Genomic DNA, 14,627 nt, shown 5'->3' on the forward strand with positions numbered 1-14,627 from the left:
TGGGTTGTCTGTTTGCTCTGCTGATTATTTATTTCACTATGCAGAAGCTTTTTAGTTTAATTAGGTCTCATTCATTTATTTTTGTTTTTGTTGCATTTGCTTTTGGGTTCTTAGTCATGAAGTCTTTACCTAAGCCAATGTCTTGAAGAGTTTTTTTGATGCTGTCTTCTAGAATTTTTATGGCTTCTTAGATTTAAGTCTTTGATCCATCTTGAGTTGATTTTTGTATAAGGTGAGAAAGGAGGATTCCTGGCATCCATGAGGAATAGCATTTATTCCTGGATCTAAGTTTTGACTAATTAATGATTTTAACATTTTAATTAATGTGTTTAACCTCAAATGGATTCATTGAAACTTTAAAATATATGCAAAAATTATATACGCTAAGATTTTTTTCCCTATTTTTATGTTACATCCTCTAGATTTGAATTTACGTTAAGTGGAGTATTCCAAAGTTAGGAATTAAAATCAAATTCCTTTTTTTAGGTTTATGTTTTTATTTCCATAGGTCCTGCTCAATCTGGAATTTTGTCAGATCGTGAAGTGGTAAACCTCTTTCTTCATTTTACTGTCAACCCTAAACCCCGAGTTGAATACATTGACCGACCAAGATGCTGTCTCAGGGGAAAAGAATGCTGCATCAATAGATTCCAGCAAGTAGAAAGCCGCTGGGGTTACAGTGGGACAAGTGATCGAATCAGGTATCTGTTATATTGGGGATATGGGGGTAGAGTGGGGGTAGCAGTTACCATTTGTCCTTTTTTATATATTGTGGGAGATAATTAACCAATGTTTCATTTTATACTTCGTTTAATACACTTTTAAGTTAAGTTAATACAGGAGTCAAGAAGTCACTGAGGCATCCTGCCCTCCTCACTGATTTATGAGTGAGGGTGACTTCTTAAGAAAAAAATAGAGTAAGAAAGGATTGGGTTGGACCTTCTGTTATGTGATTTTTTTGTTTTTCCCCAAGATGGAGTCGCTCTGTCACTCAGGCTGGAGTGCAGTGGCGCGATCTCTCACACTGCAACCTCCGCCTCCTGGGTTCAAGCGATCCTCCCACCTCAGCCTCCTGAGTAACCTGTAAGGCATGCATCACCACACCCAGCTAATTTTTTTGTATTTTTAGTAGAGACGGGGTTTCACCATGTTGTCCAGGCTGGTCTCGAACTACTGACCTCAAGTGATCCACCTGCCTCAGCCTTCCAAAGTGCTGGGGTTACAAGGGTGAGCTACTACACCCGGCTGTTACATGATTTTTGTTTGGATCACCACTGCCAGTGGGCTGAGTTCTAGACCTTAATTGATCAAACATTATTTTTACAGGCTTAGGGCTACAATTAATAAATGTAACCTTACTATGTTTAGTGTGAGCTTTTTCTTTGCATAGATGTTGCAGGGAAAATATCTCAATATACATTTATAAAAGCTTTGAGAAAAAAATCAAGAATCTTGAAAAATGCATGCACATAATCCTGTTGAAGAAACTGTCTTTGCTCTACTGTGTTTCTTTAGGTTGAATGTCAAAATAGAATCAGTGCCGGTTTTCACAAAACATGACTTTTGGATTTTCATTTATTTAATAGCACTTCAGTATAAAACTGGAAATTAACAAGTTTGTTAAAAAAGAAAAATCTGGTTGGATGTGGGACTGTTATAAATCTTGAGTTAACATGGAAATTAAAAATGTACTTGTAGACTATTTAATAATAATTCACAATAACTATTTGTAAAAAATTGTAGGATGAGGCCAAAGCTGCACACAAAGAGAACGTAATAACTACTTATAGCAAATAGAGTAGAAATCAATAATGTAAGCATTCACTCCAAGTAGCTAGAAAACAAATAGCAAAAGAACTATAAGAAAAGAGAAAGTAAATAGATAAATGTAGAAAGTAATGAATTAGAAATAGTAGAATTCATAAATCCATAAGCTGGTTTCTTTAAAAGACCAATAAAATAAATAAACCTCTGGCAAAGGTAATAAACATTCACATTTAGAAGCAAAAATGGGAATATAATTATATGCTGACATTTTTATTTTAATTCTGGGTTTATTCTGTGCTAATAAATTGAACATGTTGATGGAATGGATCATTTTATAGGCAAATATAAATTATCAAAATTGACTGAAGAAGAAAGCCTGAATAGACCAATTACCATGGAAGGAATTAAAAGTTATCAAAGAACTGTCCCTTCACAAGGTGGTTTTTACAGGTGAGTTTTGTCAAATCCTCAAGGAACAGTTAGTTTCCTTGAGCATTAAAAGAATAAAATACTACTTGGTTAATTATTGAAGGAAGCATAACCCTTATATAGGAATCAGACAAGACAAAAAAAATTCTAGATCAATCTCAATATAAAGAAGAAGTTTTGTGTAAAACATTAGGATATTGAATCTGTACCTTAGAAGAATAACACTGTATGACCAGAGTTTATCTGGAGATTGAAAGAATGGCTCAGTGTTAGGAAATGTATTAGTATAATTCTCACAACAGATCAAAGAAGAAAAACAATTTGATTTCAATAGATGTCAGAAAGGCTTTTGATAAAATTTCACCTTCCTTCCAGATATAATTCTTACTAGATTAGGCCTAGAAGAATACTTGTTTGACATGCTAAACTGTTGAAACCTCAAGATAGAGATGCGTACTATCCTTGCTGTCTTCAGCAGTGTTATTATAATTCTGATTATTTGCTAATGGCATTATGTACATTAGTAGTTCACAACTCTATCAAACCCAGTTCTTTTTTTAATAAATATTTTGTAATTCCTACTTTACTAACCTGAAATAAAATTCATAGATAATATGCTTTATACATTTTTTAATTGATAAGTGAGCTAGTTATAAAGGGGAAATAAATGTAATTGATAGTAAAATATGTAGTTCAATACATAGACTTCGGGCAGGACAACACTAGAAGGCAAACTGAAGTAGTCAGTTGCTGTACATATATGTATCACCAGGATGAGACAGTTTCAGCTGCACAGTACAGGCGTGTTATGTCTTAAATATCATAAGCAGCATTGCTGCTACTTATGTTTTCTTTAATGGTTCCAGGTAAAAGAGTATATATAGTTGGTTCTACTCATGGTGTCTATTTCTGAACTTGCCTACTGGCTGAAATTTATCTGTAACCTGTAAAGTCAATATTCGGGGCACTTTCTTAGCCGTTTTCAGCAAAGACTTTAGTTGCCAGACCAGCACGTTTCCAGCTGCGGCTGAACAAGGCAAGGCTCTACTTTCCTGGTTCAGCTCTCCTGCAGAGGTGGAGACGGGGAGGGGCAGTGCAGTGGAGTGCAAGAAACTCTGGCTCTTGGGCAGGTTCAATGGGGCTTGAATCCCAGCTCTGGCACCTCTTAGTGGGGCAGCCTCAGACAAGTCACTTAACACTTCCAAACTCTGTTTTCTCTTTTGTGGAATAAAGAAAATAGAATATACTAGGGCAAGATGTTTGTTTGTTTGTTTTGAGATAGAGTTTCGCTCTTGTTGCCCAGGCTGGAGTGCAGTGGTGTGATCCTGGCTCACTGCAACCTCCACCTCCCAGGTTCAAGCGATTCTCCTGCCTCAGGCTCCCAAGTAGCTGGGATTACAGGCACGTGCCACCACACCTGGCTAATTTTGTATTTTTAGTAGAGACAGGGTTTCACCGTGTTGGCCAGGCTGGTCTCAAACTCCTGACCTCAGGTGATCCACCAGCATCGGCCTCCCAAAGTGCTGGGTTACAGGTGTGAGCCACCACGCCTGGCTGGATGAGTTGTTTTTAGGATTTAAGATTATAATCTATGTGAGGTGTGTATATGTAGACATACACACACACACACACACACACACACACACACACACACACACACACGTATGTCTTTCCCCTAGGAGCAGTGGTTTAGTATTTGCTAATTCTGTATATTAAATATAACTTCCACAGATAATGAGAATTGACTGTATATTCCTTCTGTTTATATGGTAGTTGCCTCTTGTAAAAGTCTGAATATTAAAATTGCACTAAAAGGCCAGGCATAGTGGCTCAGGCCTGTAATCCCCACACTTTGGGAGGCTGAGGCGGGTGGATCACCTGAGGGTTGGGAGCTCGAGACCAGCCTGACCAACATGGAGAAACCCCGTCTCTACTAAAAATACAAAATTAGCCAGGTGTGATGGCACATGCCTGTAATACCACCTACTCGGGAGGCTGAGGCGGGAAAATCACTTGAACCTGGGAGGTGGAGGTTGCAGTGAGCCGATATTGCGCCATTGCACTCCAGCCTGGGCAACAAGAGCGAAACTCCGTCTCCAAAAAAAAAAAAAAAAAAAAATGCACTAAAAAAATCTGGTTTATAAACAAAATGGAATGAGGTTCAAGGCTTGTAGTTATAAACAGATTTTTTACCTACATGAATTCTGGCAAGACACTTAAAAGTTGATTGAGTTATGGGAGACTGTTCTATGCATTTCAGGAAGTCTAGTTTCCCTAGTTCCTTGCCAGTAGTGCCCCTAAACCTCTGTGAAATCGAGTATGCCTCCTTGGGGGTGGAACTCGTTTAGAGAACAACTGATCCACCTAGATAACCTCAGTGTCAAGCTAAAAAACTACTAGAACCAGTAAAAGAGAATAGTGGCCACTTATAAAAAGTATATTTAAAAACCATTGGTGTTCCTGTATGTCATCAAAATTCAGTTACAGAGATGAATAATGGTGACAGTTGTACAATGATATGAATATATTTAGTACCATTGAACTGTACACTTAAAAATGGTTAAAATGGGCTGGGTGTGGTGGCTCATGCCTGTAATCCCAGCACTTTGGGAGGCCGAGGTGGGCGGATCACAAGGTCAAGAGATCGAGACCATCCTGGCTAACATGGTGAAACCCCGTCTCTACTAAGAATACAAAAAATTAGCCGGGCGTGGTGGCAGGCGCCTGTAGTCCCAGCTACTTGGGAGGCTGAAACAGGAGAATTGCGTGAACCTGGGAGGCGGAGCTGGCAGTGAGCTGAGACCGGCGCCACTGCACTCCAGCCTGGGTGACAGAGTGAGACTCCATCTCAAAAAAAAAAAAAAAAAAAAAAATGGTTAAAATGGTACATAACTTTACCACAAAAAAATTATAATGTAAAAGAATTTAGTTATAATCGAGTCAATATCAGTAAATATTTTGAGTATTATGTTACTATTACAGTATGTTACTGTATTATAGTAATTTTATATATCACAATATATATGTTGAATATTACTGTAGTATTGTGAATAATCCCATTCATAACAGTAACATAGTATTAAGTAGTAGGATTAAACCCAGTAAGAACTATAAAGTACATTAGCTTTATGAAGAACTGGAAAAGTTTGAGTAGAATCAGACTTTAATAAGGACAGTGTCTTCCAAATTAACCTATGTATGTTAGAGAATTTCTTTCAGAAGTCACATACTATTTTAAGTAGTGGAGAGTGGCCTGGCAAAATTCTTTTTTGTGTGTGTGTGTGACTGAGTCTTGTTTTGTTGCCCAGGCTGGAGTGCAATGGTGAGATCTGGGCTCACTGCTACCTCCGCCTCCCGAGTTCAAGTAATTCTCCCTGCCTCAGCCTCCCGAGTAGCTGGGATTACAGGCGTCTGCCCCCATGCCTGGCTAGTTTTTGTATTTTTAATAGAGACTGGGTTTCACCATGTTGATTAGGCTGGTCATGAACTCCTGACCTCAGGTGATCTGCCCACCTCAGCCTCTCAAAGTACTGGGATTACAGGTGTGAGCAGCTGCACCCGGCTGGCAAAATTCTTAACAGTTAATTTGGAAGAGTATATGTTTCTCTTTTAATAAGAGTAATACAGATGACAAGACAAAGTATTGTAAAGCTATAGGAAGTTAGTGTTGTATGGAACAGACTATAGGTGTCAGAAACTAACCTAACATAAATGAACATTTAGAAAATGATATGGCCAGGTGTACTGGCTCACGCCTATAATCCCAGCACTTTGGGAGGCTGAAGTGGGTGGCTCACTTGAGCCCAGGAGTTTGAGAGCAGCCTGCACAACATGGTAAAACTCCATCTCTACAAAAAAATTCAAAAATTCGGCATGGTGGCATGTACCTGTAATCCCAGCTACTTAAGAGGCTGAGGAAGGAGGATCGCTCAAGCCTGGGAGGTTGAGGCTGCAGTGAGCTGTGATCTCACCACTGCACTCCAGCCTGGGCAACAGAGCAAGACCCTGTCTCAAAAACAAAAAAGAATATGATAAAGGTGAGGGAAGGATTAACCACTGGGAAAATTAAGTTAGATCCTTACTGATCCCATGTACCTGTATTCGTGTAAATTAAAATTTTAACATTAAACAAAACTGAAACCATGAAAGTGCTGGAACAGGTGAATGTTTATGTACTATGAGGATGAGGTAGACCTCTCTAAACTTGGCATATATCATAATTTTGAAAACAGATAATTGAAAAGTTTTAAGTACAAAATCACCATAAAGTTAAAAGATGAGTGACAAATGGGAAACTTATTATAGTGGATATTACCAACAAAGCATAAATAACTATCATCTATATATAACGTGATCTTTTGAATCTACATTAAAAAGACAAACTCATCTGTAGAGAAAAATGAGAAAAGAACATGAGTTGGGTATTTCATTAGAGAGAAAATCCAGTGGGCAGTAAGCATATGAGCAAATGTTTTACCTCAATAATCAAATAAATAGGCTGGGCATGGTGAGCCACACCTGAAATCCACGCACTTTGGGAGGCTGAGGCGGGTGGATCTGTTGTGCTCAGGAGTTCCAGACCAGCCTGGGCAACCTGGCAAAACCCCATCTCTACAAAAAAATATAAAAATTAACTGAGCATGGTAGCGTGTGCCTGTAGTCCCAGCTACTTGTGGGGGCTGAGGTGGGAGGATCGCTTGAACCTGGGAGGTTAAGGCTGCAATGAGCCGAGATCATGCCATTGCACTACAGACTGGTTGACAAAGTGAGATCCTGTGTCAAATAGTAACAATAATAATCAAAGTATAAATGGAATTTGTCACTATCAGTTTCTCAAAGGCAAAAGAAAATGAAAAATATTCCTGGTTGATAAGAGTGAGAGAAAAATGATCCTTATACCTTATGGCGTATAAAATGTTATCTTCCCAGAAAGCAACTTGACAATGTTTACCTAAAGCCTTAAGACTGTGCCTTTTGACTGGGTGTGGTGGCTGACACCTGTAATCAAAACATTTTGGGAGGCCAAGGCAGGAGGAGCACTTGAGCCCAGGAGTTCAAGATCAGCCTTGGCAACATAGTGAAACCCCGCCTCTACAAATAATAATTTTTAAAAAATTAGCTGCATGTAGTGGCATGCACCTGTGGTCCCAGATACTCAAGAGGCTGAGGCAGGAGGGTCGCCTGAGCCCAAGAGGTTGAGGCTGCAGTGAGCCATGATTGCACCACTGCTCTCCAGTTTGGGTGACAGAGCAAGACACTGTCTAAATAAAAAAAATAAAATTTTTTTAACGAATGTGCCTTTTATTTTCATCAGCAATTCTACTTCTAGGAATTTATTCTAAGGAAAATAATTAAGGCTTCATAAAATGATTTAGCTATAGGATTGTTCATCATGGCATTATTATATAATAATAAAAACTGCAAATAACCTAGATTATCCAACAAGGCATTAGTTAAATATAGTGAATTGGTAGTATTTTTTTTACCATTTTACATGAAAAAGAGGTTACAAATATATATATATTCTGATATGATTTTTTAAATTACATAATATGTTCATAGAAATGTAACTGGAAAAGAAATATAAAGGATTAAAAAATGTAAAGGGTTAGCAAGGGCTATCCCTGGATTTATGGAGGCTTTAAAATTTTCCTCTTATTTAGCTGCATTTTCTGGTTTTTTTTTTTTTTTTTTTGAGACAGAGTCTCACTCTGTCACCCAGGCTGGAGTGCAGTGGCGTGATCTCGGCTCGCTGCAAGCTCTGCCTCCTGGGTTCACGCCATTCTCCTGCCTCAGCCTCTCCGAGTAGCTGGGACTACAGGCACCCGCCACCACGCCCGGCTAATTTTTTGTATTTTTAGTAGAGACGGGGTTTCACTGTGGTCTCAAGCTCCTGACCTCGTGATCCGCCCGCCTCGGCCTCCCAAAGTGCTGGGATTACAAGCGTGAGCCACCGCGCCCGGCCAACATTTTCTGTTTTTTTAAGCACAATATATTATTTATTTATTTATTTATTGAGATGGAGTCTTGCTCTGTTGCCCAGGCTGGAGTGCAGTGGTGCAGTCTTGGCTTACTGCAACCTCTGCCTCCAGGTTCAAGCGATTCTCCTGCTTCAGCCTCCTGAGTAGTTGGGACTACGGTGCACACCACCACACTCAGTTAAATTTTTGTATTTTTAGTAGAGCCAGGGTTTCACCATGTTGGCCAGAATGGTCTCGATCCCCTGACTTCATGATCCACCCGCCTCAGCCTCCCAAAGTGCTGGGATTACAGGCGTGAGCCACTGCACCTGGCCTTTTTTTTTTTTTTTTTTTTTTTTTTTTTGATACGGAGTCCCGCTCTGTTGCCCAGGCTGGCACCATCTCGGCTCACTGCAACCTCCGCCTCCCGGGTTCTAAGCAATTCTCCTGCCTCAGCCTCCCGAATAGCTGGGATTACAGGGGTATGCCACCACGCCTGGCTAATTTTGTATTTTTAGTAGAGATGAGGCTTCACCATGTTGGCCAGGCTGGTCTCGAACTCCTGACCTCAGGTGATCCACCTGCCTCAGCCTCCCAAAGTGCTGGGATTACAGGCATGAGGCACTGTGCCTGGCCTACTTTTTTATAATAAAAAATGATAAATAACATATTTTAGAGCCAGGAGTGGTAGCTCATGCTTATAATCCCAGCAACTCAGGACAATGAGTTGGGAGGATCATCTGAGACCAGTTCTAGACCAGCCTGGGCAACTTAGTGAGACTCCATCTGTAAAAAAAAAATTTTTTAACTAGCCAGGAATGGTGGAGTGTGTCTGCAGCCCAGCTACTTGGGAGGCTGAGGTGGAAGGATCACTTGAGCCCAGGAGTTCAAGCCTGTGGTGAGCCATGATTGTACCACTGTACTCCAGCCTCGGCAATAGAGCAAGACTCCATCTCTTTAAAAAAAATTACATGTTTGTAAGTGTTTAAGGTGATCTTACTGTAACAGATGTTTAAAATAGTACTGTTATCTAGCTTATAGGGCTTTTACGATGACTAGAGGAAATAATTCTGTAAAGAACTGAAGTTCAGTGCCTGGCACACTAGGAAGTACTCATGAAGTGGTATTGATGAGTTAGTAGTGTTACTAATAATTGAAGGTGTTGCTGAAAATGTTGAGAATTACTCAATGTAATTTTGTAACGTAAGACATTATAATTATGTCAGATTTTACAGGTTTTTAGTTCCATATGTATTATTATTATTATTATTTGAGAAGGAGTCTCGCTCTGTTGCCCAGGATGGAGTGCAGGGTCGCCTGCAACTTCCATCTCCCAGGTTCAAACGATTCTCCTGCCTCAGCCTCTCAAGTAGCTGGGATTACAGGTGCCTGCTATCATGCCCAGCTAATTGTTATATTTTTAGTAGAGACAAGGTTTTGCCATGTTGGCCAGGCTGGTCTCAAACTCCTGACCTCAGGTGATCCACCTGCCTCAGCCTCCCAAAGTGCTGGGATTGCAGTGTGAGCCACCACACCCAGCCTCAGTTCCATATGTATTTAATGTCAGTTTTTATACGTTTACAAAATGGAGTAAGATGGGTCAATATTTCTTAACTATTATAACCACACTGGACTTGTTAATTATTCTAGTTAGGAAACTGCATTCGAATCCTGTCCCAGCCCTCTGCTACCAGTATTCTGTTAGAGTAGCCCACTTTCTTCACAGCTCTTGTTACAATTTGTAATTATTTATTTATTTATTTCTTATATTATCAGTGTCCTCCATTAGACTGTAAGCACAATGCAGGTAGAAGCTGTCTTGTTGACCATTACTTCCGCAGTGCCAAGCCTAGTACCTAAATATGATAAGCCCTTAGTAAGTATTTATTGAATTGATAATTGTCATAGTTTGAGATGCTGGGCTTCAGTCCTAATGGCTGGCATGTCTGCATTCATGAAAAAGATGTACAAATATTTGGACTCACATAGCACTAAAATTATCATTACAACAAAAGGGGGTATTTAGGTTAAATTCTTTTACAAAACCAATTCTTAGGTTCCTCTTAAGTTCAAATCTACTCTAGAAAGCTTTTTGGTAAGCAAACAGATGACATTTCCAAGGATATCTAATTTGTTTTCCTTTTTATAAGCAAAACTGGATGTTCCAGGTTACACTTAAAAAAAAATTATAACCCTTCAGAATATGAACACATGGGATTAATTATATTTTATTTTTGGCTTCTTTCTCTCAGGTTCACAGTTAATAGAAGGATCTCTATAGTTGGATTTGGCTTGTATGGATCTATTCATGGCCCTACAGATTATCAAGTGAATATACAGGTACAGTTTCCTCCCCCACCATATATCATCTTGAAATAACACAAACAGGTAACTTTACAATAAGGTATTGTTTTGACAGAATCCAAATTTCAATATAATTGTCAAAGCAATCAGAAGGCCCCTTAGTAGCATTGTAAGCATAAAGAGTTCTGTTTTAGAGTTGATCTAAAAAGTCTGGTTGCAGAAAATTGGGGTCCTTCACAAAAGCAGTAGCATATAAGGAGCTCTTCTTTGTCTAGGAATTCCTTCTATTAGTACCTCCTGCTGTGCAATCTTAAAACATCCTCCTTCCTTTTTCATGGCCCTTTCAACTCTAGGACTGAAACTAAATTTCTCATAACTGGTGTGAGCATCCTGTGACTTCCAAGGGGCTGAGCAGACCCTGCTTTATTCTTGGTTACTTTTTTTTGAGACAGGGTCTCACTTGGTCGCCCAGGCTGAAGAGCAGTGGTGCGATCACAGCTCACTGCAGCCTTAATCACCCAGGCTCAAGCAATCCTCCCACCTCAGCCTCCCAAGTAGCTAGGACCACAGGTATGTGCCACCTCACCCAACTAATTTTTCTTTCTTTTTTTTTTTTGTCTCGCTGTGTTGCCCAGGGTGGTTTTGAACTCCAGGGCTCAAGTGATCTTCCTGCCTTGGCCTCCCAATGCATTGGGATTACAGGCATTAGGCCCCTGCTTCATTTTTATTTTATTTTTTTTTTTTTGAGACGGAGTCTTGCCCTGTTGCCCAGGCTAGAGTGCAGTGGCGCAATCTTGGCTTACTGCAAGCTCCACCTCCTGGGTTCACGCAATTCTCCTGCCTCAGCCTCCCAGCACTTTGGGAGGCCAAGGAAGGTAGATCAAGAGGTCAGGAGTTTGAGACCAGCCTGGCCAACATGGTGAAACCCCGTCTCTACTAAAAATACAAAAAAATTAGCTGGGCATGGTGGTGCATGCCTGTAATCCCAGCTACTCGGGAGGCTGAGACAGGAGAATTGCTTGAACTGGGACCTGGGAGGCAGATGTTGCAGTGAGCCAAGATCACGCCACTGCCTTCCAGCCAGGGCTACAGAGTGAGACTCCATCTCAAAAAAAAAAAAAATAAGACACCAGACTCCTTGTGTACAAACTGAGGGAGGACATCAGGATTATAGGTACATTAAAATTATGAAGTATAAATACTATGAGTAAAATAATAGAAACAGTCTGGGCGCAGTGGCTCATATCTGTAATCCCAGTACTTTGGGAGGCCGAGATGGGAGGATTGCTTGAGCCCAGGAGTTCAAGACCAGCCTGGGCAACAGAACACGATCCCATCTCTACAAAAAAAAATGAAAAATTAGGGCTGGGCGCAGTGGCTCACACCAGCACTTTGGGAGGCTGAGGTGGGCAGATTGCTTGAGACCAAGAGTTGGAGACCAGCCTGGCCAACATGATGAAACCCTGTCTCTACTAAAAATACAAAAAAATTAGTCAGGTGTGGTGGTGCACACCTGTAATCTCAGCTACTCAGGAGGCTGAGGCACGAAAATTGCTTCAGCTTGGGAAGTGGAAGTTTCAGTGAGCCGAGATCTCACCACTGCACTCCAGGCTAGGCAACAGAGTGAGAGTCTGTCTCAAAAAAAAAAAAAAAAAAACCACACACACACAGAGATTGCTAAGGGCTTTATATTATTTTCTATAGTTTGCTTCATTTGGTTTAACTTAAATGTAACTTGTCTCTTAAAAATTACAGATCATTGAATATGAGAAAAAGCAAACCCTGGGACAGAATGATACTGGCTTTAGTTGTGATGGGACAGCTAACACATTCAGGGTCATGTTCAAGGAACCCATAGAGATCCTGCCCAATGTGTGCTACACAGCATGCGCAACACTCAAAGTAAGAGTCATGCACTATGTTCCAGATGGATTCCTCTTGCATGCTGCAGAATGTGTGTTTTAGAAGCTGAGAGTCACTGACAGCTGAGCCATTTATAAAGAGGGGGGAAAAGAAGCTGGGAGGTAAAATGTTGCACTGCCTTCCGAAAAGAAGTGCTTCTTCCCACAGCTCTGTTCTGAAAGAAATAGCTCGTCTGAAGAAGTAGCCCTTTGTTTCAGTAAGCAGTTGAATGTTTGGCAGAAAATAAAAGTTATTTTTGTAAAATCTTTTCACTATTCCCTAATAGCTGGGCTCTACATTCAGTATTTTTATTCATTAATTAGTTTTTTGGTAAAAACTTCATTTTTCTCTAAATGACAGCATAAAATTTTATATAGGAATGATAGTGAAATATAATGGAACATTAATCTAATTAAAATACCACATTAAACTGAGTGCTTATTAAATGAAAATTACTAAGGAACCTTTTGTTCTCATTTAGGGTCCAGATTCCCACTATGGCACAAAAGGATTGAAGAAAGTAGTGCATGAGACACCTGCTGCAAGCAAGACTGTTTTTTTCTTTTTTAGTTCCCCTGGCAATAATAATGGCACTTCAATAGAAGATGGACAAATTCCAGAAATCATATTTTATACATAATTTAGCATTATAATACATCTTGGCTAAATAGTACCATACAATCTAGTGTGAAAAACATAAATGGCCACAAAAAAGTAGTTTGAGTGTTATGAATATTTATAATTGTAAGATAAGAAACAGTTTCTTAGAGGAGATAGAAAAATGTTTATTTAAATCTTTGCATGATTTAACAGATTTTCCATTTTCTTACAACTTTAAGAGAAAAGAACTGGGTTTAATGGTTTAAAAAAAAGCACAGCTTTTTCAGCTTCATCTTGTATAATTTCATAGATTGGCTGACTTAGGTCTTTCAGTAGTTTGGGAATTGAAAGATTCTTGTTATATATAGCTAGTTTGGGTTTGTTTTTGTTTTAACTATTTTGAAGGTTAGGTGAGATGGGCAAATAGGCTTAACTATTTTGAAGGTTGGATGAAAAGAGATGGGTCAGTATTCCTACAGAATTCTTATTAACTCAAATAACTAAATTTCAGAAAATTAAGAAGCTGACTTTCTATTTGGGGGTTTGAAATATCTTGTTGTTAGCATTTGTAATAATGCTAAAAAAGGCCTAATAAAATGCCCAAGAAAATATTCAGTGCATTTATAGAGAAGGATATTTTGTAGTAGTATAGTAATGTGTTACGTAGTACAGTTTTAAAGCTATAAATGGAATTTTGTGTAAATTCACAAAAATGTGATATAAACAGGATCTAAGACTGGATTCCCTGTCACTAAACTGCACCACTATACCTGTCTCTCTGTGTGGGGGCACTGCTGATGATTCCCAAGATTGAGATGATGACGGTGATGACGACTGGGTGAACAGCCATCACTTCAACATTGTGATAATCCTGCACAGCCAGAAACCGAACAGAATACTAACATTTCCAACAACTGCTCTGACATTGTAAAGAGATCCAACAGAATCACTCCTGCTGAAAAATACACTTTCTGCCACCTGCACATTTCTATCTAGGAAGTAAAATTTGCTTCATGGTCATGACCCCATTAGTCACTGTTACAGCTGTGTTGGGGATAGGAAGTATATCTGGCAGATTGACATTTATACACTTTTTTATAAAGCAGATTTAAAAATATAGTAACATTCATTTTTTTCCCTTGAAAGTGATTCTCTTATAAAAAATGAAAGTGGAGTTCAAGGTATATCAAATCGTTGTGGAAGGTGATTAAAAATCAAAATTCTTTTAAATATCAACTTAATTTTTTCTAAATAAGATATAAAAAATTTTCATCTAAGGTAATATTTCACTTATATTGTCAAGAAGGTAGGTATATTGGTGGCTGAGGTCTCTTGAAATTGCTAAAGGGAAATTTTTCTGTGGTAATGCTCTTATGGTTATAAACCTCAGTTAAATGGAATTATCTATGGGATGTATGGTTCTGGTTAACTAAAAATGAACCAGTAAACACTCTGTAGTAACCATTATAGAAAATACTTCTGCCTTAAAAAATATGATATGCCAGAGATGAGTTAGTGTTTCTTGATGTTGGAGACCTTTTAAATGCCTCATCTGTTGTACTGAACAATTGAAACTGCATGCAGCCATAAAAGGGACAAGAAACAGAACTGTTTACTAACTTTGGGACATCCCCTGGAATTTTTAAAAATAAATATATATATAAA

At 39.1% G+C, this 14,627-nt stretch overlaps 1 protein-coding gene across 3 annotated transcripts in view; it reads left to right on the forward strand.

The window, feature by feature from the left end:
- BTBD1 (BTB domain containing 1) overlaps positions 1–14,627 on the forward strand; it is a 92,690-nt gene extending 78,063 nt beyond the window's left edge. For 2 of the 3 annotated variants that reach the window (XM_030814934.1, XM_030814932.1), the window contains exons 5-8: positions 509–701; positions 10,409–10,496; positions 12,216–12,362; positions 12,844–14,627. In XM_030814934.1, coding sequence (XP_030670794.1) covers positions 509–701; positions 10,409–10,496; positions 12,216–12,362; positions 12,844–13,002 — 587 coding nt within the window. In that variant the 3' untranslated portion in view covers positions 13,003–14,627. Of the gene's footprint in view, positions 1–508; positions 702–10,408; positions 10,497–12,215; positions 12,363–12,843 lie in introns of those variants that run through there. The other variant, XM_030814935.1, reaches the window with a different exon arrangement.

Source organism: Nomascus leucogenys, chromosome 6 (genome assembly GCF_006542625.1).
Source record: "Nomascus leucogenys isolate Asia chromosome 6, Asia_NLE_v1, whole genome shotgun sequence".
NCBI lineage: Eukaryota > Metazoa > Chordata > Mammalia > Primates > Hylobatidae > Nomascus > Nomascus leucogenys.